The 27,753-nt window shown below is 42.0% G+C and overlaps 1 protein-coding gene across 3 annotated transcripts; it reads right to left on the bottom strand.

The window, feature by feature from the left end:
- C8H5orf24 (chromosome 8 C5orf24 homolog) lies at positions 1-24,469 on the bottom strand. 3 transcript variants are annotated; one of them, XM_054037939.1, is made up of 3 exons: positions 24,287-24,469; positions 10,429-10,519; positions 1-4,803 (listed from the first exon to the last, which is right to left on the bottom strand). In XM_054037939.1, the coding sequence occupies exon 3, from the start codon at positions 4,797-4,799 to the stop codon at positions 4,233-4,235; it is 567 nt and encodes a 188-aa protein (XP_053893914.1). In that variant the 5' UTR covers positions 4,800-4,803; positions 10,429-10,519; positions 24,287-24,469; the 3' UTR covers positions 1-4,232. The 3 variants fall into 3 exon arrangements, with proteins under 3 accessions (XP_053893914.1, XP_053893915.1, XP_053893913.1); XM_054037940.1 differs by lacking the exon at positions 10,429-10,519 and having other exon boundaries at positions 1-2,447; positions 4,373-4,803; positions 24,287-24,466; XM_054037938.1 differs by lacking the exon at positions 10,429-10,519.
- Positions 24,470-27,753: the final 3,284 nt, after the last annotated feature.

Below are 27,753 nucleotides of genomic sequence, written 5' to 3' on the forward strand. Positions count from 1 at the left end.
TTTGGTTTAAATGTATTGACTTTATTAATAAATATACATCCATATGGTGATGTAAATACAGATCATGAAGACTACTCCATTCCCATACACATAATTGCACATGAGTAGCTCAAGTTCATGGACATAAAAACAAACAGCATCTAAACAGGCTTTTTACAGCAGAGAACAGGGTGCTGATATTAGATATTTATTGGGTAATTGTCTCCTCCAAAATAACCTGTGGGAAAAGCAAACTGTGAAAGATTAAGGAATCAAAGTGGTCCAAATTACTACATAATAAGCAAAATCTTCCTAACAATTTATCGTATCATCATTATACTTGCAAAAATTTGAAAAAACAGATTTGCCTACATGAGGAAAATAATCACTAGGAAAAGGCTCTAGTGTCTACTAGAGTTCAAAAACATATTTAAGCAATGTTAAAATATATGTATAATAATAATAAAGGGAACAAACTTTTGTGATCAGAAATGAAGTTTGCAGTTCCAAGTTTTTATGATTATGATCCACTGCTTTGTATTTTTAATTTTCTGTTGGAATAGCATTGAACTTTACTGTCCATGTAGTACAAAGAACAGCAGAGTCACAACGAAAGTAACCTTCAGACACATAACCTTGAATTGCTCTGCCTTTTAAAGCTCTTCAAAATGGGGGGGGGAAGTGAAGTTCTGATCTCAATTACTTTATATGTTGCAGATAAAAGGTAATTCTTTCCCCAAACATATCACTCCACTGACTAGGTTTGGTTTTGTCCTGACTGAATCCAAAGAAAACTTCCAGACAAAATGAAAAATGTATTATTTCGGAACAAAGATGTTTAATGGGTCTCGATATATGAAGTGGTGTGGGATTAATTAAAAGCAAATACAATATATAAAGAATGTGTTGTTTTAATGACGGAGCTAACAGTGGATATTTAAAAATGCCATTTTAGTATTCAAAGTTAGCCACTTTGATAGATTTTTTTTTCTTGACAATATGTGCTGCTAGCATTCTGAAAATATACAGTGCAAAACTTCAAAAATAGTAGCAAAATTATTGAATTCTAAAGTTTATGTAAATTTAATTGGAAATTGAGTAGCAGTTACTGGATGTATTTTAAACAATGGCTTTTGAGTTCTCTATTACTTAGGTTTCACTTATGTATAAATAAGACATTAGAAATGTGATATTTAAAAAAAAATCATTAAAAACACAAAACTTGACATGTAGATCATTTTTCTCAACAGTGTTAATACATAACAGTAACCCTATCTTATGAAGAGCAGTATTATTGTACATAATATAAAATTAGCGATTTACCTTACAAATAATGTTTTCATACTATAGTGGAAAAGGCCAGTTTTCCCATTGATAATATCAAAGTATGGGCATTAACATGCTGTTTCAGTGTTTGTCATGACAACAGACAGTGTTACAAAAAAAGCACAATATATTCTGTAGATTATATATAATAGGCAAAGCAAAAACATTTGACGATTCCATTCGTATTTCTTCTTGACTTCTCTCTCTTTCTCCCACAGCATGGCACCAGTAAACTGCAGTTATGTATAAAATAAACCAGAATGAGGAAGTGCCAAGCATTGCACTTTCTGGTCTCATTGCCAAATCCAAGATGCCAAGTGGCCTTTTACAGATGCCATGAACACATTTTTCTACTTTAGTTCATCCTTTCACAATTGACAACGTTCATTCTTTTTACTGGGATTATATTTCATCTGATATTAATAAACACTATAATGAATATAAATTGTTTAGATGATTTCATTATTTCATCCACATACTTGAATACAAAATTCATTATTCTAGTAGAACAATAATACATCTGCATTATCTCCTGACACACGGCACAGCACCATTGAGTAGATGCACAAGTGAGAAACGAAACGGGTGAACAGGATAAACAGAAGGAGGTAAGAAGTGGCATTATTCGAAGGTACATTGGTGACATGCAAAGTGTTCCTTGCCAGCGAGGTGTGACACTCCTGTAGTTATTACATTCAGCTGAAGAAGACTGCTTTCCAGGAAGAGTTCAGGAAACCTAAAGCAGCCTTTTGTTGAAAAATCATCTGATAAAACAGCCAATATAACACGTATCCTGAGGGTGAATTAGCTCATGTTAGCTTTTTGCATGTATCAGAAGTTACACCATTCTGAGAAAAATTACTAAAAGTGTCATATTTTTCAGTTTGTTGAGGAACAGAAAGTGTAACTTGACTTTACAGCTTCAGCATGGAGAAACTATATTTTAGTAGCAGTTTAGCTGCCATTAGTTTACACATTGACTAAGGAGCCATCCAGTATTGTTGAGGTTCATTGTCTTAGTTGCCAGTGCATACATAGTCCCCCAATCACAATTCAACACACCTATTGTAAAGTACAGCATAAAGTCCAGCTCATTATGTGTTAGGCATCACTGGAACACCTGAAGGCTTGCTGCTTTTTTCCTGATAAAAAAGGTATGAAACATGACATCTGTTTCTTAAGTTGTCATTATTGAAATCAGAGTTCTCATCAAAATTACAGCAAGCCAGACTTTATCTTACAACAAAAGTATTGATACTGTTCATTTTCAACAAAAGCTCTAATTAACCTGAAAGATTTCGGTTCCCAAAAACCTGCAAACATTATATAACTCCCACCGGTATTTGAAGCTACAAATTCAGTATAATTTTAAACTACATTTTAAACAATTTTATGTAAACTTTCTTCCAGAATTAAAAGCTTTAACTCTAGCAAGAGCTATTTAGAATAAATATATCAATATGCAATATTGAGGAATGTTATTTTCCAAGTATAGGTGGGTGTGTACATATTACACACACATGCACACGCGCACTTTTTTAAACCACACACACCCAGTTGAAAATGAAACTGGTTAGATGCAGGAAAAGTTTCAGTTTGAGTCAGAAAAAGATATTTATAGTTAACAAACATAGCTTTTCAACTTGCATGCATAGATTAATTCCTATGAAATGCTTTCTATCTGGGGTCTGGCAATTCAGTAAACTGCATCCTGTTTGAACCAGCTATACAGTTTGCTATTATGAATCATGAAAATGTTATCCTTTGGTAGATATATAAGCTTCCATAACTTAAATAAGTATAAATGTTAAACAATGGGATAACTATTCCTGGAACATCTGGAAAAACGAAATCTGAAAAGCTGGCAACAGTGTAAAAAAGTTTAATCTATAAACATATTAAATTAGTACTTTAAAACTTATTAACTCCTGCCATCAAAGCACATACTGTGAAGGCAAAAAACAGCTTATGTAGCTATTTACAGATTTAAGAACATACTGTGTAATATTCCTATCTATTCAGTTTGTTACTAGAATTAACAGTACTTATTTTGTAGTTATTTATAAAATATATCAGATTTTTAATTAATTATTTGCAATTTGGTATATGCATTCTCAGGCATTTTTAAAATTATACAGCAGAATCCTGTAAGTAGCATAACTACAAGATCTGCCATCACCTAAAGGCAAATTAGCTCATGTTTGTAAGGCGCTTTTGAAGATGTAAAGCGCTGCATACATGTTTATTATTATTATTACTACACATTTTCAAAAAATATTTTTGGAACATCAGTGAGACCTGCCAATGCTACAATAGAGCAAATAAAAACTGCCTGAAATTAGCACTTTTAAAAAAAATAGCTTTTAAAGTTTCAAAATATTTATGAACAATTGAGGTCTGTATCAGGTCTAGCAAAAGTGGAAAATTTAATTTGCTCTCTATTCACAAAACCCACAGACATTTCAAAACTGTAACAGATTCTTACTTGTAAAATAGTCCAGAATTGTTTGTTTCGTTTCATCAGTTATAAATTCTTCTGGACGAGATCTTTATTATGGCCTAGGCTCACTTCATAGCCAACAGCCAGATAATGTTTTCCTGCTTATTTCAATTTCTTGGTGCATAATCACACAATTAATTTTTTCAGACAATAATTGTGAAGCTCAGGATCTGAGTATTACTTTAAGGAAACACCCAAGGGCATAATTTAAGAGTTTACTTATAAACCTATGTAAAAAACAAAAACAAAGCAATACCTATGCCCTTTCACGTTATATTAAAAATTAGTGGACTGCACGTTGGACATATGAACAAAAAATAAAATTTGGAAAGCCAAAGTTATAGAAATATTACATAAAAATGTGAAAAACATGCCAAGACTCAGTTTAAAAAGGATTAATTAGGAAATACTATCTAATTCCTTTCTTTCACTCATTGGGTTGTTTGACTTTGCTACTAGTTTCACCAGCAGCATGTACTCCTCTGTTATGCACCATAGGATAGGGAAAAGCTGCACTGCCACAAGTATAACTTAGATTTGCAAGCCGTGATAGAGCTTTAATGCTACCTGGAGGTCTGCCTGGGCTGACTTTGTATCCTGCAGCTTTAGTTGTACCCAAGGGTCTGCCTGGACTTGTTTTAAATCCAGCTGCTTTGGTGGTCCCAAGAGGTCGACCTGTGCTGGTTCGGTACCCCGCTGATTTTGTGGTCCCCGATGGCCTTCCACGTTTACCAGATCGGTTGAGGTTTTTCTTTTTCTTTAGTTCATCTTTTGTCTCTATATTCCTGCCACTTGTGGCCTGCAAGTGTGTTTCATTTAACGTGTCTTGTCTCTGGCATGCAATTGGTTTGTGGCTGACTGTGTGGCTGTATTTGCTTTGCTGTGTAGAATACAAGTCAAACTGATCAGTGGATCTCACATTGTCTTCGTTAAGGCAAGAACTCTTGCCAGTCCCACAGAAAGCTGTATTACTGCTGGCAACAGGATGCATCATTTTTCTACCAAAAATAAAAGACAAATATGTATAAATATATAACATGACATCGTTTAACCAAAAACTTCTCTTTTCCAACAGCTATGAAGGTTCCCTAAAATTACCCTGAACTGGCTTGAATGCAAACCATTTAAGGAAACAAGATGTCTATCAATAGATTCAAAAAATCAAAAAAATCATGACATTTAAAAAAATATCTTTCAAACACATACAATGATGTAAGAAATGCATCAACGATAAAATTTAAATGATCTGGACTTGAAATATCCTCTCACCCACAGTGATTTGGAAGCTTTCCTGGGTGAATCTAAGCTTTCGTTTGAGGAAAACAATTCTAGCCACTTAGTTGCATCAATAACCTATCAAATGAAAAGCAATACAGTGTCATCTTCCTGATTCAGCAGATGGCTCCCAATGTTTCTGCTTCTAAATTTTCCATTACTGCTGCAATGTGAAATTAATAAACAATTTCACTGCTGCTATCCAGAACGTTGTGAAAAACATACAAATGGATAAAAATCCAGTCAATTTAGTTCTGCTGAGGGTTAAGAAAGCAACTGAGGTAAGTACTGAAACTATTCACAGGCAAGAACTATCCTAAAACAAAGGCTGTCACTGAGTAGTTTAGCAGAGACACTCTCTCCCTTCTCCCACTCCATTACTACTATCAAAGCAGGCAGCAGACCCTGGAACAACAAGGGGAAACCAGAGAAAAAGATCACTCTCAATTCATTCAGGGGGCTTGAAGGATGGTGGAACTTAAATTTATCCAACACCTATTAGCCTGAGCTACCACCCTGCTAAGATGAATGTGGTCAGCTCAAATCTCTCTCAGAGTCATGGTTTCAATTGGTTCCCTTTCAAACAGAGTCGGATCACACTTCCAAGTTTTTTTTACAACCAGAAGTAACTGTAAGCAGTAGGTGCTCAGCATCTCTGAAAATCAGGCCAACACCTGCCACTAACTATTCCATTCAAATACACTTTAAGCTACCTTTCACAGCATCGAGAAAAATATTGGCACTTGAGAAATAAATAAAACTTGCACAACACAACTCCTCACTATACTTGGCATAGCTGTTAGTCACATCTAAAAACATCAAATTCACACACACTATTAAGAATTAAAACAAATAAAGCGCACAATATGTAAGGTTCACAAAACTTCCAGAGACAACTGTTGTACAGAAGTCACCCTGCCAACCACATCTTTCCTAAAGAGTAATGTGTAGATACATTCATTTTAACAGCTTTAAACAGTGACTTGAATTTTAAAATTAGTAATTTTGTTACCATACCTCAGATACATTATTGTAAGGTGCATGGAACTTGCAGGGAAAATATTCCCCATAACCATTAAAGAGCTGTTCATGGCTCATGGAACTCTTTTAAACACTCTAGTTGAACAAGCCTGCAAATATACCCTATTTTATGTGCCATCTTTCCATATGATTTGTAACATTCATGGGAAATAACATTTTCTTACCAAAAAACATAGGACCAGATCTGCTTTGCATCACACCACTGGCAAAATCTGATGGGATAGAGCTGCCATAATCAGTCACGAGAGGACCAACTCACTACAGAAGTAACAGCTCCTACACCATTATCCGCCTCTGCCATTGCTGCTGATATAAGGGGCATGGCTAGGACACCCTTAGGCTTCACTGATGATCAGCTTCACCTTGGGGCTCTTGGCAGCTAATGTACCCTTTAAGATGTTTTAACTTAGGCCTGGGAACCAGACCAGCACATAGCAGTCACAGGATAGAGGAAGTGCAACGGTCACATTAGCACACAGCCTATGCTGTGTCGTTCCTAAGTCATAGCTGATGATCTGGCACAGAATCTTTTGTTTAGGAGATCCCAGGGGGTCACTTTGAAATTATAGTACTAGCAGAAGTACAGATCCTGCATAGGCTCCATCAGCACAGACCCCTGTAGTATTGCAGAGTAGCACTGACTTCAACAGTAGGAATTTTTTTTTTTATTATTTCCCTCATATAAACAAGGTTCTAGATGAGTGCCTAGTGATATTTTTAGATGAATGCCAATCTAGCTCTCACCATCTCCAGTCATGCCAATTCCATAACCTTCTTTGGCAGCTTCTCCCATTTCTGAACAGTGCATTCAGTGATGCCAATTTTTCCTAAAATATTCTCTGCTGTAGCCCATCACTTCTTGTTCTGTCCTTAGTTATGGAGAATAATTGATCCCTATCATTTTTAGTACATCCCTTTAGTTATACGTAGACAGCAAGCAGGTCTCTTTCTCTAAACTGAACATGCTTCATAGTCTTATTTTTCCAAAGCTTTTATTATGTGTGCTTCTTTCCTCTGACCTTTCTTCAGTTTAACTCATCTTTTATTAAAACTTGATATCCCAAAATGAATGCACTGTGCCTCAACTGAGGCTTAACCTGTGACTGGAATGGAACAGTTATCTTTATCTCCCCAACACTACCACACACGCCCAATACCCATATTAATATATATACACCTCTACCCCAATATAATGCTGTCCTCGGGAGCCAAAAAATCTTACCGCGTTATAGGTGAAACCGCGTTATTTCGAACTTGCTTTGATCCGCCAGAGTGCACAGCCCCGCCCCCCTCCCCCCGGAGCACTGCTTTACCGCGTTATATCCGAATTCATGTTATATCGGGTCGCGTTATAGCGGGGTAGAGGTGTGTATATGTGGAGAGAGAGAGAGAGAGAGCGTGCGAGCGAGCGCGCGCAAGCGCATTTGGCAGCACCAAAAACCTCAGTATTTACTAACAGAGCAGGTACAGAATGGGCACCAGTAATGCAAACTTCAGTCTGCCTGTGGATTTAAAGATTTAATTTGTGATAACAGATTATGTGATATGAACAAGTCTTGAAACATTTACCCAGCATCTAACATCCTGAGATCTAAGCCTAAAAATCAGAGTGAAAAATACCTGTGCAATCATACACCCTAAGGCCTTGCTTCTGTCCACAGCACTTAATTTTAACAATAATCATATATACTACATTTAAAAATGCAACTCACTATTAGGACTGGCCAAATAGCTGGAAAAAAATTCTGAATAGTCTCTAACCAACTATGTAGCTGGCTGAACACTGCAAAAAAGTATTTTTTAAATAAATGAATTTTTTCCATTATAAATCCCATTTTTCAGCAGTTTATAAAATAGCCATAAACATTTGATCCAAGCAGAAACATGGAATGCAAGGCCTCAGCCAAAGCGTGACAATTGATAATTTTTAACAATTGATTTTACTGGCTTTTAAAGGTATAAGGAGACCAAAAACAAACAAACATGTCTTACAGATTCATACATATTTGCACAAATCTCCATCAATACTGCAAAGCAATTGTGGCCTGTTATGTCAATAATCTGCAAATTAAGGGTTTATAGCATCCTGTACCTTTATGATGTACTGTAACAACTTCTTACATATTACGTTAATAATTCACACATCAAAAGGAGTGATCCTTATGTTTCCAGAGATTTGCCTTGGATTTTTTTTTTTTTTTTTTTTAATCAAAGCAGCAGAATAAAGTAAGATCACAGCTAGACCTTCAGAATAGCTTCATAGGGTAAAATCTCCAAAAAGTTTATCAGCACCTTTTGTCTGTACATCACTTCAGTGCACTCTAATCCTAATGTACAAAAAGGTATGCACCTGTCTATGATGTTCCAAATGGGTTGTCTGTTGCCCAGCTGGTAGCACCCCTTTAAGGCCATGTCCACAACTGAGAATTGACCTATTTCTAATTGAATGTGTTGGGCATAACTGATTTAAGCACAAACTGTTCAGTATATTCATATTAGCAAAGCTTATTTATATTTTGAATCACTGTAGTTTTGCCTCACTTCCATACTAGCACCATTCTACCCTTTTTCTGTTGTAATGCTTTCTAGATTCCTATCATGCAGATCCCAGCACAAATCTCAAGAGAAGTGGATCCTGAGAGATTGGTAAAGGCCACCAGTGCACTCTTGGACAGTAGTGGGAGGACAATTTGAACCATTTTAGCACGGTCTACATGGAAACTAAATTTATACAGGCTGAAACCATTCAGACTAAGACAGTATTTAACCCTGCTGGAGGCAAATCTAATCCAAACACTATCTGGAATACACAAACTATTTGGAGTACATGTACGTGGCCATGAAGTGCCTTACAAGCATGACAAGGAGACCACAGTTTTCAGCATAGCAAATTTCTCCAGTGTATACTAGGTCAGTACCCCTTTATGTTAAATATAGGAAAAAGAGAAATATAATAAACGGCTTAGCGTAGCCAAACTTAAATAGTATCACACAGTTGCTTGCAGGGTCTATTTACTGGCAGAAAGAGTTCACAACAATATAAAGGTTGAGTCTCTTTTCCCAGAGCTGACATCTCTCTTCAGCCACCTCTCTCCTTCAGAGGGCATAGCATTCATAGCAGTTGTAATCAGTTCCAGTTGGGGCATTTCCTGCTTCCTATTGCCTGCATTAACCCCTTTCTTCCTTCTAAGGTGCCTGGGTATATAAACCTTATCACAGTGCATATGCAGTGCATGTGTAAATATGTGAACATGATTTTACATGTGCAATATTTAAATATAGATGCAGTAATAATGTAGTTCAGCACATCCATATATTAAATGGTTGTTATAACACAGATTCTCTATGCACTATAATTCAGATTTTTTGAGCAACATATGGTGGAGCAGTCGTGAAACCATAGTTAAGATTGCATTACAATTTCAGTTTCAAAGTAAGAATACGCAATAATCCTGTGTTGTTTAGAAAAGGACAAAAAAATGTAAGATACAATTTGGGAAGGGGACGAATTTTTGGTGTGGTAATAACAGAGGTAAGTAGTTAGTGTCTGTAAAAAGCAATAAAAAATCTTCTGATTTTAACAAGGCAACATCTCACTTCTCTTTCGACTCTTCAATATAGTTTACATTATAGAATTGCCTGAGACTTCTCATGACACTTAATGCATGCATGAGGGTTCTGCAAATTCTCCTTTTGTGTCACCAAGTTGTATTAGTGTAATGGAAAGATATAACAAACAGCAAGTAAGCACGCCATGCATATGATGCTAGATTTGTATATGTTGATATACTATCTGAGAACATTAATCAGAGTAATAATCAACATTTTTTCCTTCAGTGTCTCATTTGAACATTGGCACGCAGGCTCTAGCTTTCAGGAGGAGCTCACGGCTCTCCAGTCTGCCTCAATGGCCCAGTCACAGAGAAAGTTGGCTTCAGCTGAGCAAGATCAATGTCACACAGGGAATCGGACAGAATACAGAACAGACACAATGATGCACAAGGGAGGCAGTCATAGAGAGCATTGCCAGGCAAATATCAACAACCACCACCCCAAATTCCTATCACCATTTTCCTCCTATTCAGAGTCTACCATACTCTACCATCTGCATCCCCTCTCCCCACAGGGAACAATGAGTCTTGCCATGGCTTCCAAGATCCACCTCCCCAGCCACTCCAACACTACACCAGGGAGTTCTCACCCGCAAATATATACCACTAACATGTAAAATGCTGCAACTTCATCTTTGCGTACATACTTGCACTTACTTCTGACAAGTGATAAAATTCTCTAGAGACAAATGTTACCTGTCTATAATTGATGATATCAGAATTGACACATGAGGAGCAAAGCGCAGATCACAGAGAGTGTTTCAGAGTTCTCGCAAAAAGGGGGAGTCTGAAAAAAGGTGAGACAATCCAGTTAAAAACAAACAGACAACAGGGATATTTTTGGAATGCTTATTATTCTCTCTGTATCCATTTTTTCATCGTGCTATGAAAAATGCAAGTATTACTAAAGTTTAAAAATGGCACAAATAAAAACAAAGAATGTAATGAGATTTTTACAAAATACGTTTTTAAGACATGTTCAGAGTGGAAGTGACTTTGTTGGCAGAGGGATGTAGAGTACAAGTGAGGACTGGTCTACACACAAATTTGTATTGGTTTAGCAAAAGGTGTGATTTAAAACCCATTCAATTAAACCCATGCAACTGTGTGTGTTGACACTATTAAATCAATGTGAACCTGGCTGCTATTGGTTTATCTTACACCTGTAAATTTAGATGAGCAAGGTAAACCAATATAATCAGTTGTAAACCAATGTAAGTGCATCCTCACAACAGTCTGAACCAATTTAATTAAATTGGCTTTTAAACCAATCTAACTTAAACCAGTGCAGCTTCTGTGTATAAACAAGCCATAAGAACACTTAATATGAGAGATGGGTATTATGGTAGTGAAAAAATTATTATTTTAGCTACTCATTTCCCTGCCTTTAGGGGTTTGTGTTGGTGTCACTTAAAAAACTTCTTCTTTCATATGGCGATAGTCAAACAGTGAAAGCAACAGTATGACTACAGTTGGATCTTAAGAAATCTCTTATCCAGTCCAGAGCAGAGGGTAGCCATGTAAATGGCTGAGACACCTCCAGGAAGAGCATGGATTGGGCAATTGTCCATGATGTGTCCATGACAGTTTGCATCAGACCACAGTCGCAGTTTGGTAATTCCCTTGCTTTCAATCTATGGAGTAAGTATGCGCATCTTCCATGTTAGATGCAGATATGGTTTAGAGCTGTCCATATGCACGTGGGGAAGAGAAGCCTGGCACTTGCACAGCTGGGTCGTCGATTAGATTTTTGTTTGGTACATCAGCAGCCACCCAGGCTTTAGACCATCGTCCGTGAACATCCTTATCTTCCATGAGGAGGGCTGTGGCACGAGACCAGAAAGGTTTTCTTGATTTTAGTCAGTGGCGAGGGAGTGTTAAAAATTATAACTGGTTGTAAACAAAGGGGTCTTTATGGTAATTTCTTTTTTTTAATAGGTGTTGCTGTGGCAGAAGGAAGAGAACAATAGGCCAGAGGATTTGGGAAAAGAGGGATGGGTGGCCTAGGGACCTCCTCTATAGTGAAGCACGGGAGCTCTACCAGTGCTACACAGGAGTCAAGGAATAAGTTCTTCTTTCCTGGAACTTGCGAGGCATTTCTGATGGGGACGCCTATGAATCTTGGGGACAGTAGCAGGTCCCAGCCTAACAAAATACAGCTGGTTTGTCACCAGGACAAGATAAACCCTTAATGGCAACCTCAATAATGTTAAAGCAGATTAACTTCCCAAATACCCTGAATGTTTGACAGTAAGATGTGCTGATCTGTTAATACAAAGCATAAAATCATAGAAATGTAGGGCTGAAAGGGATCTCAAAAAGTCATCCTCCCGTCCAGCCACCTGCACTGAGGCAGGACCAACAAAAACTCCTAGACCATCCCTAACAGATGTTTGTCCAACCTGTTTTTAAAAACTTCCAGTGATGGTATTTCCACAACCTCCCTTGGAAGTCTATTCCCAAGCTTAACTATCCTTATAGTTGGAAAGTTTTTCTTAATAGCTAACCTAAATCTTCCATACTGCAGATTAAGTCCATTACTTCTTATCCTACCTTCGGTGGACATGGAGAACAATTGATCACTCTTCTCTTTATAACAGTCATTAACATATTTGAATACTATCATGTCTCCTCTCAGTTTTCTTTTCTCAAGACTATACACGCCCAGTTGTTTTAACCTTTTTTATAGGTCAGGTTTTCTAAATTTATCATCATTTTTGTTGCTCTCATCTGGATTCTCTCCAATTTATCCACATCTTTCCTAAAGTGTGGTGTCCAGAATTGGACACAGTACTCCAGCTGATGCGTCACCAATGCCGATCAGAGGGGGACAATTACCTCCAGTATCTTACATACAACACTCCTGTTAATACATCCCAGAATATTAGCCTTTTTTGCAGCTGCATGAGATTGTTGACTAATAATCAATTTGTGATCCACTATAACCCCAAATCCTTTTCAGCAACACTTCCACTTAGTCAATTATTCCCCATTTTGTAGTTGTGCATTTGTTTTTTCCTTCTTACATGAAGTACTTGTACTCATCTTTATTGAATTTTATCTTGTTGAATTCAGATCAATTCTTCAATTTGTCAAGGTCATTTTGAATTCTAATCCTGTCCTACAAAGTACTTGCAACCCCTTCCAGATCGTTGTCTTCTGCAAATTTTATAAGCATACTCTCAGCTCTATTATCCAAGTCATTAATGAAAATATTGAATAGTACCATACCCAGGACCAACCCTTGAGGGACCCCACTAGATACATCCTCCAAGCATGACAGCAAACCATTGATAACTACTCTGAGTACAGTCTTTCAATCAGTTGGGCACTCACCATTTAGTAATTTCATCTACACCGTATTTTCCTAGTTTTCTATGGACATGTGAATGTCATGTGGGACTGTGTAAAAAGCCTTACTAAAAATCAAGCTATATCACATCTACTGCTTCCCCTTATCCACTAGACCAGCAACCCTGTCAACAAAGGAAATTAGATTGGTTTGGCATGATTTGTTCTTGACAAATCCATGCTGGCTATTCCTTATCACCCTATTATCCTCCATGTGCTTACAAATTGATGGTTTAATAATTTGAGGTTGCCGCTAAGGTTTTGCATTACATAAGAATATAAGAATGGCCATACTGGGTCAGACCAAAGGTCCATCCAGCCCAGTATCCTGTCTACTGACAGTGACCAATGCCAGGTGTCCCAGAGGGAGTGAACCTAACAGGCAATAATCAAGTGATCTCTCTCCTGCCATCCATCTCCACCCTCTGACAAACAGAGGATAGGGACACTATTCCTTACCCATCCTGGCTAATAGCCATTAATGGACTTAACCTCCATGAATTTATCTAGTTCTCTTTTAAACCCTGTTATAGTCCTAGCCTTCACAACCACCTCAGGCAAGGAGTTCCACAGGCTGATTGTGCACTGTGTGAAGAACTTCCTTTTATTCGTTTTAAACCTACTGCCCATTAATTTCACTTGGTGGCCCCTAGTTCTTATTGTGACGGGTTGGATCACAGAAACCCCCTTGGGAGCTGCCACCTGATGTGCAAAGACTACCTCTGCTCCTGTTTTCCCTGCCAGCTCAGGACTCCAGCACCCTGTCTTGCTGAGCCAGACATTTCTGTCTGCTCCAACACAGACCCAGGGTCTGAATCACTTGTCCCAAAGCTGCAAGTTTACCTGAAAACAGCTCACAGAAGTGTGCTTGTCTTTAGCACTCAGATGCCCAACTCCCAATGGGGTCTAAACCCAGATAAATCCGTTTTACCCTGCATAAAGCTTATGCAGGGCAAACTCATAAATTGTTCGCCCTCTATAACACTGATAGAGAGATATGCACAGTTGTTTGCTCCCCCAGGTATTAATACATACTCTGAGTAAATTACTAAATAAAAAGTGATTTTATTAAATACAGACAGTAGGATTTAAGTGGTTCCAAGTAGTAACAGACAGAACAAAGTAAGTCACCAAGTAAAATAAAATGTGCAAATCTATGTCTAATCAAACTGAATACAAATAATCTCACCCTCAGAGATGCTTCAGTAAGCTTTTTCTCAGGCTGGACACCTTCCAAGCCTGGGCACAATTCTTTCCCCTGGTACAGCTCTTGTTCCAGCTTAGGTGATAGCCAGGGGATTCTTCATGATGGCTCCTCTCTCTCCTTTGTTCCCTTCCACCCCTTTATATATCTTTTCAATAAGGCGGGAACCCTTTGTCCCTCTGGGTTTCCACCGCCCCCTCACTGGAAAAGCACCAGGTTAAAGATGGATTCCAGTTCAGGTGACATGATCACATGTCACTGCAAGACTTCATTACTTACTTGCCAGCACACACATATACAGGAAGACTCACAGGTAAACACAGCCATCTGCAGACAATGGGAGTCATCAAGATTCCAAACCATCATTAATGGCCCACACTTTACATAATTACAATAGGCCCTCAGAGTTATATTTTATATTTCTAGTTTTAGATACAAGAGTGGTACATTTATACAAATCGGATGATCACACTCAGTAGATTATAAGCTTTGTAATGATACCTTACAAGAGACCTTTTGCATGAAGCATATCCCAGGTACGTTATATTCACTTTTTACATTATATTCACTTATTATCATGTTTTTATAAAGCCATATAGACTGCACATCACACTTATATTATGGGAACAAGTAAATAACTTTTCCATATTCACTTTCTCCACACCATTCATGATTTTATATAACTATCATATCCCACCTTAGTCTCCTCTTTTCCAAGCTGAAAAGTCCTAGCCTCTTTAATCTCTCCCCATATGGGACCCGTTCCAAACCCCTAATCATTTTAGTTGCCCTTCTCTGAACCTTTTCTATCGCCAGTATATCTTTTTTGAGATGAGGAGATCACATCCATACGCAGTATTCATGATGTGGGCGTACCACAGATTTATATAAGGGCAATAAGATATTCTCTGTCTTATTCTCTATCCCTTTTTAATGATTCCTAATATCCTATTTGTTTTTTGACTGTCGCTGCACACTGCGTGGACATCTTCAGAGAACTATCCACGATGACTCCAAGATCTCTTTCCTGATTAGTTGTAGCTAAATTAGCCCCCATCATATTGTATGTATAGTTGGGGTTATTTTTTCCAATGTGCATTACTTTACATTTATCCACATTAAATTTCATTTGCCATTTTGTTCCCCAATCACTTAGTTTTGTGAGATCTTTTTGAAGTTCTTCACAGTCTGCTTTGGTGTTCACTATCTTGAGCCATTTAGTATGATCTGCAAACTTTTCCACCTCACTGTTTACCCCTTCCTCCAGATCATTTATGAGTAAGTTGAATAGGATTGGTCCTAGGACTGACCCTTGGGGAACACCACTAATTACCCCTCTCCATTCTGAAAATATACCATTTATTCCTACTCTTTGTTCCCTGTCTTTTAACCAGTTCTCAATCCATGAAAGGATCTTCCCTCTTATCCCATGACAACTTAATTTACGTAAGAGCCTTTGGTGAGGGACCTTGTCAAAGGCTTTCTGGAAATCTAAGTACACTATGTCCACTGGATCCCCCTTGTCCACATGTTTGTTGACCCCTTCAAAGAACTCTAATAGATTAGTAAGACATGATTTCCCTTTACAGAAACCATGTTGACTTTTGCCCAACAATTTATGTTCTTCTATGTGTCTGACAATTTTATTCTTTACTATTGTTTCAACTAATTTGCCCGGTACTGACATTAGACTTACCGGTCTGTAATTGCCGGGATCACCTCTAGAGCCCTTTTTAAATATTGGCGTTACATCAGCTATCTTCCAGTCACTGGGTACAGAAGCTGATTTAAAGGACAGATTACAAACCATAGTTAATAGTTCTGCAAGTTCACATTTAAGTTCTTCAGAACGCTTGGGTGAATGCCCTCTGGTCCCAATGACTTGTTACTGTTAAATTTATCAATTAATTCCAAAACCTCCTCTAGTGACACCTCAATCTGTGACAATTCCTCAGATCTGTCACCTACAAAGGACGGCTCAAGGTTTGGGAATCTCCCTAACATCCTCAGCCGTGAAGACTGAAGCAAAGAATTCATTTAGTTTCTCTGCAATGACTATCGTCTTTAAGCACTCCTTTCATATCTCGATCGTCCATGGGCCCTACTGGTTGTTTAGCAGGCTTCCTGCTTCTGATGTACTTAAAAAACATTTTGTTATTACCTTCTGAGTTTTTGGTTAGCTGTTCTTCAAACTCCTTTTTGGCTTTTCTTATTACATTTTTACACTTAATTTGGCAGTGTTTATGCTCCTTTCTATTCACCTCACTAGGCTCTGACTTCCACTTTTTAAAAGATGCCTTTTTATCTCTCACTGCTTCTTTTACATGGTTGTTAAGCCACAGTGGCTCTTTTTTAGTTCTTTTACTGTGTTTTTTAATTTGGGGTATATATTTAAGTTGGGCCTCTATTATGGTGTCTTTTAAAAGTGTCCATGCAGCTTGCAGGGATTTCACTTTAGTCACTGTACCTTTTAATTTCTGTTTAACTAACCTTCTCATTTTTCCATAGTTCCCCTTTCTGAAATTAAATGCCACAGTGTTGGGCTGTTGAGGTGTTCTTCCCACCACAGTAATGTTAAATATTATTATATTATGGTCACTATTTCCAAGCGGTCCTGTTATAGTTACCTCTTGGACCAGATCCTGCGCTCCACTCAGGACTAAATCAAGAATTGCCTCTCCCCTTGTGGGTTCCTGTACCAGCTGCTCCAAGAAGCAGTCATTTAAAGTATCAAGAAATTTTGTGTCTGCATTTCATCCTGAGGTGACATGTACCCAGTCAATATGGGAATAATTGAAATCCCACACTATTACTGAGTTCTTTATTTTGATAGCCTCTCTAATCTCCCTTAGCATTTTATCATCACTGTCCTGGTCAGGTGGTCAATAATAGATCCCTACTGTTAGATTCTTATTAGAGCATGGAATTACTATCCATAGAGATTCTATGGAACATGTTGATTCATTTAAGATTTTTACTTCATTTGATTCTACATTTTCTTTCACATATAGTGCCACTCTCCTTGCCCACCCCCACACGACCTGTTATGTCCTTCCGGTATATTTTGTACCCCGGAATGACTGTGTCCCACTGATTGTCCCCACTCCACCTGGTTTCTGTGATGCCTATGATATCAATATCCTCCTTTAATACGAGGCACTCTAGTTCACCCATCTTATTATTTAGACTTCTAGCATTTGTGTACAAGCACTTTAAAAACTTGTCACTGTTTGTTTGTCTGCCCTTTTCTGATGCGTCACATTCTTTTTTATGTGAATGTTTCTTGTCTGATCTGGCCCATACTTTATCCTCTTCCATCCTCTCCTCCTGACTAAAACCTAGAGAATCTCTATCAATAGGCTCTCCTCTAAGAGAAGTCTCTGTCCGATCCATGTGCTCCTCTGCAGCAATCGGCTTTCCCCCATCTCTTAGTTTAAAAACTGCTCTGCAACCTTTTTAATGTTAAGTGCCAGCAGTCTTGATCCACTTTGGTTTAGGTGGAGCCCATAATCCTGTATAGGCTCCCCTATCCCAAAAGTTTCCCCAATTCCTAATAAATCTAAATCCCTCCTCTCTACACTATCGTCTCGTCCATGCATTGAGACTCTGAAGCTCTGCCTGCCTACCTGGCCCTGCACATGGAACTGGAAGCATTTCTGAGAATGCTACCATAGAGGTCCTGGATTTCAGTCTCTTTCCTAGCAGCCCAAATTTGTCCTCCAGGATGTCTCTCCTACCCTTCCCTATGTCATTGGTACCTACATGTACCACGACCAAGTTTGATAAAGTTGGGTACATATTGCTTTTTGGTATCTGCTGGAGAATGAAGTGAAAGCCTTATGGGGTGTTATCAACTAAGACCCAGGAATCTCTTAGTACTGACAGGCAGAGGTCACAGGGGGTGCAGAGTGTTTTACAGGGATCCCTGAGGGCAGGTATATGCATAATAATTCATTAAAGCATAGCATGTGAGGTCCCTGAGAGACAGTAGCCCACTGAACATACTAATCACTGCAAAATATATGTATGCATAATATTTAAAGAGCTGTGTCAGTACTGAAAATTCTGTTTTGAAGGCAGGTAACCACGAGGTGACATGTCTCAGACAGGTTCCTTTTAAGCAGATGGTAACAGACATTTACCACTGTGTCTGGTCGTGTATTAGGCATTATACAACTCTCAGTGGATGCCTGTTTGCATATTGAGCCAAATGTTAATCAAGATTGCAAAATTTTCAAGAGAGGAAATTTACAGGAAGAAAAACAGCAAGAGAGGATCTTGTTTACAAATAACGGCAATGGATTGTTGGGGTATATTTAGGGGTGGATCCTTCACTGAGGAGGCAAGCTAATAGAGTGTCTGTCTTATGAATGGAGGGTGACAGTCAGCCAAGCCTAGCTATAAAATGTTGGAAGGACTTGAGCACTGCTCTATAAAACATCAAAGTATCTAGTTAAGTCAGTCTACGTCATAGAAGGCATGTTATTATTTCATTTTATATGTAACCATTTGTTTCCATCACTTAAATCTCTATGTTACTTGTTTTCACTATAAATGTACCTAAGTACTGTGTGTTAAGCGGAGTGGTGACCTGAGGAGTAACTGGTAAGCTGAGGTGTACCGAGAGTGTCCAGTGGAACAGGTGCTAGACACTCTAGGGAGATGCCTAGAGATGGATGGACAGGGTACATCCTGATGAAACCTTAATTATCACTAATCATAGTTTTTGTTTATGTTAATATAGCCTTATGCTTTAAACTTAGAGCTACTGGGACCTCTCTTTCACCACTATGGTCTATCCAACACGATGATGGAAACTGTGCTAACACAGTGTTTAAATCAGCTTCTCAGTTCAAAGAGACAAAGAGGGTATTTTTAAAGAATAATGCTAGCCAAGCCATGTTACAAACCCCTTAGGTCTTCACTCGTGCAGTGTTTGATAACAGTTGTCAAACACCATGCCCTCTACTCCCTCCTTAACTATGGGTTAGGCTGCTTTTGTGGACAGAGCCAAAACGCAGAAGCGGAAAGCATCAATCACCACTAATAATCAGTTGATCATAATTTCTTACAATGCGTATTGAATGTGGTTCAACTTACCTACATTAATGGGACAACTATTTCCAGCACAGGAAGTGAAGTCCTGTCCACAGTAGGGAGATTTCCCCCTAATGTTAACACCAGTTGTAACAACATAAAATGGAAGTTGTAGTATTGACTCACAGATGGTGTTTTTAACAATATTGATAAGACCTGTTCTGAATAGGTTTACCTGATGCAGAGTTAAAAATTATGACAATAACTGGCAGCGCATCTACACTATGGCTCTCAACACTATGAACACCATTAGAGTTGAAGTTGTGTTGACAAAAATGAGACATTTTAAAAAGTGGTCCTAGTGTCCTTTCTAGAATTGTGCTAGAAATAATGTTTAAACATAACTAACCTTATTTTCTGAAATCTCCTGCTACTGAATTACCAACTCTATTAGTGGCTTTCACAGTGATCGAGCTAGTGCAGACTTGGCATCAGCATTATATCATCTTGTCATCTAACCTTGATTACAGCAAGTCTGCACGATGTGATAATAAAAATGCCAGAAGTCACCAGTGTTCTATTTGCACTAGTATTCCCAGCTGTAGCTGCCACTGGTGAAGCTGCAACAGTGGAAGAGCAAGGTAGAGTGTTTGTAAAGTCTAGCATATACCAGGCCTTAGCATGGACAGTACTGGTATGATGCTGAGTGTGAAGCTACAATGTTATGGAGTGCTGGTTCCAAATGTGCCACAGATTACTATTGGAGGAGCACATTTTACCTTAAAACTTCCAAAAGAAGTAACACACATACTATATTGTTTTTACTGCTTCCACCAAAGGATACAAACAATGAGAGAGACACTGGCATACAACATCTATAAAATGAACTATATCCACAAATAAAAGGAACAGTACAATTACCTAAAAAAAGTTAATATTTATCAGCTCAGTCTGTACAAATTAACTCTTCTGCAATTAAGACCTTGTTTGTTTAAAACACTAAGTGCTTACTTTTGCAACTTGTAAATAAAGCTTTAAAAATAGTTTATAAAAAGAAACAGTCACCTATCTTGAGTATTCCAGTGAATTAAATAGGTTTATCTCAATTATGTACCCAGCAAAATAGACAGAGTATAGATAACCAAATATCTAAGTATGTATCTTTTATTCAATACTCCAATAAAGTATATTCACCTGCAAAAAAAACCCAGCGCACTTGTCCAGTTTTTGAATATTAAATTTGAGAAAAATGCCTAGTCTGTTAAATGGGTAGAGAGAACTTTCACTCAATTTTAGAGATTTTATTAAAGCAACATATTATAGGTGTTCTGATGACTACATTACTGTATAATGTCTCTTTAAACAAAATCTAACTGTTGTAACATTTCTTTTTGTTTGTTTGTTTTGTTTCTGACATTTACATAGCAAGGATTTGTAAACTTGTTGAAACTTCCTAAATAAATTAAATATGCAAGAGCTACCTGTAAACCCTAATCTCCAACACCAGCAAACTTTGTATCTAGTTTTTCGAAGTCCTATCAGTATTTGTACAACACACACCACCAAGACACCTAAACATACATGCAAAGTATAATCTACTTCTGAAGCTAGATAAGAGTTTCCCAAGCTTCAGTCATGAAGCATTTCCTGGTGACCCATAGAGAGTAGACTGGTCATATAGTATGGCTTTTTATTTTGCACTTGCTAAATTATATTTTAAAAAGCTAAACAAATATTAAATTATTTCCTAGTATTACCCTACATACAATTGTTACAGATGCCACAAGGATGTCAAGAGACTGTGAATGATAGGAGAGTGAGTGTGGATGACTGAATGGGAAGAAAGCAGTTTATTAGACGCTCTGTGTACTAAGAAGTGCTCTATGAAATTGTTCAGAGGTTCCTGAACCAAAACAAGGTACCACAAATAAATTAGAATTGTGATCCTTGGCTTGATGACACAGCCAGCTACTGCAACCTTTCCTCATACTGAATGGCACTTACACAAGTAGCCTCACTGACTTCAATGGAGCTACTTACTCAAGCACTATGCGTTAAAGGTTGCAGTGGCCCTGCATTACCAAGCCAAGTCATAATTTACCTAGGATAGCATGTGTTCGGTTTAAAGTCCACTTGCTAGGCATATTTAACAATTGCCACTTGGATCCTTACACAGAAACACAAATACACACATCTATCTGAAGAACAATAAAAAATAAACTGGAGTAAGAGACCCTCTGACCCTTGTATACCGAGGAACCAGTTGTAACATTCATTTATTTTTCTAATCATCTTAAACTAATCTAGGGTCACACTCCAAAAGCAACTTCTTGCTACTTCTGTATTTTGTGGAGAGTTATAGAGAGCAAAATCATAATATTATTCCCCTTTGAATATATGCCCAGTTATAAACACATGTAAAATAAACAATTAAGACATAAATATCCACTAGCTAACTGCACTGAAAGTGTTATATACTATTAAGTTCACACTAAAGGAAATAAATAGGTACTATTTATATGCACTAATGGAAATGGGCATTATTTACATGCATTACAATAGTACAGTATATACTAATAAACATGCACAAAAGGAAATAATCAGAGACAATGCAGATGCACTCAAATTATGTGATAATGAAAATATGCACTATTCATGTACATTAAACAATATGCCCGCCTAATAAATATGCACTGTTTATATACATTAAAATTCCATGCACTAATTGAACTATGCACTAAATGGAAAGTTCAAAAAATGTGAATTAAAAAGAATATGAACTAAAGAGAATAAACAGATGATTTCAAGGCACTACAAAGACTCTGTACTAAGACAACATGATGTTCAGCTCTCCCTGCTGCTTAGAGGCCAGAGAAGTGGGCAACAAACAAGAGGGGGAGCAGGTTGCACAGCTGCCCCAACCCTATGGGCATCTGAGTTGGGATGTTCCTCCTTGCAGTATTTGCAGGGGAGGTTGTCCAGCTGCTACCCCAACCTCCAGAGTAGCTGAGGGTTGCCCAGCTGCCACCTCCCTGGGGCACTGATAGAAGGAGATGGGGAGTAGCCCAGCTCTATCACCTCCCCCTCATGGGCACTGAGACAGATACATGTTTAGAGGAGTTCCCCGCACTGTCACCTTGTCCCAGAGAATTGAGGAAGTAGATGAGGGGCAGCTTTACTCAAGTCTGTCACTTCCCCACACCCCACAGAAAAAGGAGACCTGGGAGAGTGGTGTTAACCATGTTGCCCCAGGGCAATAAAGGAGATGGGGGACCCTACTCCACCTGTCCCTGTCTCCCCAGCACTGAGTGAGGAGATGGGGGGCCCCTGCTCCACCCGTCCCCACCACCACCCCGGCACTGAGGAAGGAGATGGGGGGCCCCTGCTCCGCCTGTCCTCCTCCTCCCCCCAGCACTGAGTGAGGAGATGGGGGGGGCCCTGTTCCGCCTGTCCCCGCCCCCCCAGCACTGAGTGAGGAGATGGGGGGCCCCTGCTCCACCTGTCCCCCTCTCCCCCGCACTGAGAGAGGAGATGGGGGGCCCCTGCTCCACCTGTCCCCCTCCCCCCGCACTGAGAGAGGAGATGGGGGGCCCCCTGCTCCGCCTGCCCCCCCCGGCACTGAGAAAGGAGATGGGGGGGCCCTGTTCCGCCTGCCCCCCCCGGCACTGAGAGAGGAGATGGGGGGGCCTGCTCCGCCTGCCCCCCGGCGTTCAGGGAAGAGATGGGGGGGCCCTGCTCCGCCTGCCCCCCCCGAACTGAGGGAGGAGATGGGGGCCCTGCTCCGCTGCACCCCCCCGCACTGAGAGAGGAGATGGGGGGCCCTGCTCCGCCTGCCCCCCCCGCACTGAGAGAGATGGAGGGCCCTGCTCCGCCTGCCCCCCCCGCACTGAGAGAGGAGATGGGGGGCCCTGCTCCGCCTGCCCCCCCAAACTGAGAGAGGAGATGGGGGGCCCTGCTCCGCCTGCCCCCCCCCCCGGCACTGAGAGAGGAGATGGGGGGGGCCTGCTCCGCCTGCCCCCCCCCCGGCACTGAGAGAGGAGATGGGGGGGGCCTGCTCCGCCTGCCCCCGCCCCGGCACTGAGAGAGGAGATGGGGGGGGCCTGCTCCGCCTGCCCCCCCCCCGGCACTGAGAGAGGAGATGGGGGGGCCTGCTCCGCCTGCCCCCCCCCCGGCACTGAGAGAGGAGACGGGGGGGGCTGCTCCGCCTGCCCCCCCCCCGGCACTGAGAGAGGAGACGGGGGGGGGCTGCTCCGCCTGCCCCCCCCCCCGGCACTGAGAGAGGAGATGGGGGGGGGCTGCTCCGCCTGCCCCCCCCCCCCGGCACTGAGAGAGGAGATGGGGGGGCCCTGCTCCGCCTGCCCCCCCCCCGCACTGAGAGAGGAGATGGGGGGGCCCTGCTCCGCCTGCCCCCCCCCCGCACTGAGAGAGGAGATGGGGGGCCTGCTCCGCCTGCCCCCCCACACACTGAGAGAGGAGATGGGGGGCCCTGCGCCCCCTGCCCCCCCCGGCACTGAGAGAGGAGATGGGGGGCCCTGCGCCCCCTGCCCCCCCCCGCACTGAGAGAGGAGATGGGGGGCCCTGCGCCCCCTGCCCCCCCCCGCACTGAGAGAGGAGATGGGGGGCCCTGCGCCCCCTGCCCCCCCCCGCACTGAGAGAGGAGATGGGGGGCCCTGCGCCCCCTGCCCCCCCCCGCACTGAGAGAGGAGATGGGGGGCCCTGCGCCCCCTGCCCCCCCCCCGCACTGAGAGAGGAGATGGGGGGGCCCTGCGCCCCCTGCCCCCCGGCGCTCAGGGAAGAGGTGGGGAACTGCTCCCCCCGGCGCTCAGGGAGGAGCTGCCTGCGGCCCCCGCCGGGCCCGGAGACGGGGCTCCCATCCCTCCCGACTGGGTGCCCGCTGACTGAGTCTCCATCTTGCCCGCCCGCCCGCCCGCCGCTTCTTCCCGGGGCTCGGCCCAGACCTACCCGCAGGGCTGCCCGGGGCGCGGCGCGGCGCCTCCCCTCCTGGGCTCGGGGTGTCGGAGCGGCCCGGAGAGGACGAGTCCGTGCGGCCCCCTCCCCCCAGCACACAGCGACCGGGCCCGGCCGGGTGGCTGCAAGCAGCGGGCGGGGAGCGGGGCTGCGGCGTGCGCGGGCGGGGAGCGGGACGCGCTCCCGACAGGACGGGGGAACGAGCCTGGCGGCTGAGTGGGGAAGCGGGCGCGCGCTGGGGCGGTTAACGGAAGGGGGGGGGGGGGGACAGGCGCCGTGGGGAGAGCCTGGGGCCGGGGCTGGGGCTGGGGGAGAGACTAGAGATAGTAGCTAGGGGACGCAGGGAGACAGTGGGGTAGTAGGAGATGGAGGGAGAAGTAGTGTGGGGATGGGGCAGGTCCTAGAGGGGAAAGGGCGCAGTGGGGAAGTAGATGTGGGGCAGCAGTGGGAAGGAGTAGTAGGATGGGAGTATAGCTGCAGGGAGGTCCGGGGGGGCAGTGGGAGAGATGATGTGGGGGGGAGCACTGTGGGGGGTGATTCAGTGGGGGTGTAGCTGGAGATCCGGGGGGGGAGTCACTGGGTGGGGGTGTAGATGGAGGGAGGTCCTGGAGGGCAGTGGGAGAGGATGTGGGGGGAAAGCACTGGGGGGGGGGTGATTCAGTGGGGGTGTAGGAGAATCAGTGGGGGGGTGTAGATGGAGGGAGGTCTTGGAGGGCAGTGGGAGAGTAGATGTGGGGGGGAGCACTGCGGAGTGGGTGATTCAGTGGGGGTGTAGCTGGAGATCCAGGACGGAGGGGGAGAATCAGTGGGGGGATGTAGATGGAGGGAGGTCCTGGAGGGCAGTGGGAGAGTAGATGTGGGGGGAGAAGCACGGGGGGTGTGATTCCATGGGGGTGTAGCTGGAGATCCAGGGGGGAGGGGGAGAATCAGTGGGGGGATGTAGATGGAGGGAGGTCCTGGAGGGCAGTGGGAGAGTAGATGTGGGGGGCGGGAGAAGCACTGGGAGTGGGTGATTCAGTGGGGGTGTAGCTGGAGATCCAGGGGGGAGGGGGAGAATCAGTGGGGGGATGTAGATGGAGGGAGGTCCTGGAGGGCAGTCTGAGAGGATGTGGGGGGGAAAGTTCAGGGAGGAGAATTGGGATGAGATTTGGGGGGTTCTTATCTTGACTGACACCCTGAGTTCTTTTCTTGTCTCTTTTCTTCTGTCACTTTTATTTTATAAGGGCAGTTAGTTGCAGTGGAAATGATTATCCAGGAGTGGTTAGACTTTCTCACAGTGGCTGTTTGTGCTCCATTCCCATCCTCAAGGATTGAGGAACCCCAAATCAGAGCAATATCATTTTGTACATATCCATGTTTTATGAACAATAGTGAATTAAAGAAAAGTGATTTAAAAGGACCGAAAATTTGGCATTGCACATTGAAATAAGGTAGGACTGTCTCCTATCAAGATTCCAGCAAACTGGCCTGACTGCAATCCACATCATGTTTCCTAGGCTTGGTCTCTACACTATAGAGTTAGGTCAATATAAGGCAGCTTAAGTCAATGTAACTCTTTAAGTGTCTACACAACAATGTTGCTCCCACCCATGTAAGTTGCCCACTGCTACACTTACCTAATAACTAAACCTCTGCAAGAGTCACAGCGCTTAGATTGATGTCGTTAAGGCAGCACAGTGTCTGTGTAGACACTGCATTACTTACATCATCTGTTGGCTGGGAGCCCCACAAGGAGTTCACAGCTGGAGCTCCTCTGCCCCAGGGCTCACAGCTCCAACTGACAGTCCTGGGGGGGAGGACTCCAGCTGTGAGCCCTGCGTGGGGTGACAGCTCTGACTGTCAGCCCCAGGGAGGGGGGGCTCCAGCTGTCAGTGCCCCACAATCCCCACACACTTAAGTTGGTGGAAGCACTCCTGGTGAGGATGTGCTCCACCGACAGAGGGGGCATAGTGTGGACATGAACCACCGCAGTAATTACTGTGGTGTCTGTGCATCAACCTAATTTAGGTTGACTTAATTTTGTCATGTAGACAAGGCCCTATTGTAATTTAAACTGGAAGCTGAAAAAGAGCCACCAAACTAGAATGTACCTGTGACTTTTTTGCCTGCATATTCAACTATTAAAAAGGATTTTAATTTAAAAAGAGAGGTGTGGCCAGCTCTGATAATGACTTCCTTTGTGGCCTAGAGCAAGTCACTGAACTACTCTGTCTCAATTTCCTAATCTGTAAATTAGAGAGAACATTTGGCTCTCTCAGGAGCAGTATAGTGAAGATTAATTAGCTAGGGTGATAAAACACTTGGGAGATGAAAAGTGCTAGATAAATCCTAAGTGTTGTTTTAATTTCCTAACTTGTTAAATACAAAAACATATGTACTGACACACAGCATTGTTGACAGCTGACCGAGTATATTCTCCAAAAAGCACCTCTGAAGGTTCTGATATTGGCCAGTGATTGAAGCAACATACTGGAGTTGGTAACTAGTGTTTCTGATTCTGTATGTCCAATCAAGTGTTTCTATTTAGCGCATACGTCTGTTTTAGGCCCCCATTACCATTGTATCTGAGTGCCTTGCAATTTTTTTTAATTAATTTAATATCCTAATAGGCCTGTGAGGTAGAGAAGTACTATTTATCTCCATTTTACAATTGGGGAACTGAGGCACAGAGCAACTAAGGGTATGTCTACACTACCTGCTGGATCAGCAGGCAGCGATCGATCTATCATGTCTAGTCTAGATGCAATAAATCAACCCGAGCGCTCTCCTGTCGACTCCTGTACTCCAGCACCGCGAGAGGCACAGGCAGAGTTGACGGGGGAGCAGCAGCAGTCGACTCACCGCAGTGAAGACACCACAGTAAGTCGATCTAAGTACGTCGACTTCAGATACGTTATTCACGTAGCTGAAGGTGCTTAACTTAGATCGATCCCCCCAGTGTAGACCAGGGCTAAGTAAATTGTCCAAGGTCACCACAGGAAATCTGTGGTAGACCAGGGAATTGAACCAGTGTCTCCCAAGTTTCAGGCTAGTACTGAACCATCCTTCCTTTCCTGACTTTACTATTCTGATCTATGTAGAAATTGACCACTACCACTAACTGCCTCTCTATTAAAAACAAGTTAAATTACTGATTTATTTTACCTTAAAATAGAAAATATTTTTATAGGGGATTTTTTCTGGAATGTGAAGGGTTAAACACAATAGCAAAAGCTGCCTTTTATTCCCAAGCAATGTTTCCATTGCTGCCTTCAGAAGGGGTGCTGAGGAGTTTGATGGGTTCTCTTCCAAAGGCCCAATAACGCTCCCCTTGCAATCCACAAGAGCAAAAATCGAGCCCTAAGACTGTATTGAAAATAATTTATTGAAAGATTGTTTCCCCCTTTCCCTGCAGATTTGCAACAGGGAAGGCAGCCATTGCTCTGACATGTATAACCCATAAGTGTCTGGGTACATGCATC

Source organism: Malaclemys terrapin, chromosome 8, assembly GCF_027887155.1.
Source record: "Malaclemys terrapin pileata isolate rMalTer1 chromosome 8, rMalTer1.hap1, whole genome shotgun sequence".
Classification (NCBI taxonomy): Eukaryota; Metazoa; Chordata; order Testudines; family Emydidae; genus Malaclemys; species Malaclemys terrapin.

Bases quoted from the DNA above. Each gene is read 5' to 3' on its own strand.
- C8H5orf24 (XM_054037938.1), bottom strand. From the start codon at position 4,799: ATGATGCATCCTGTTGCCAGCAGTAATACAGCTTTCTGTGGGACTGGC.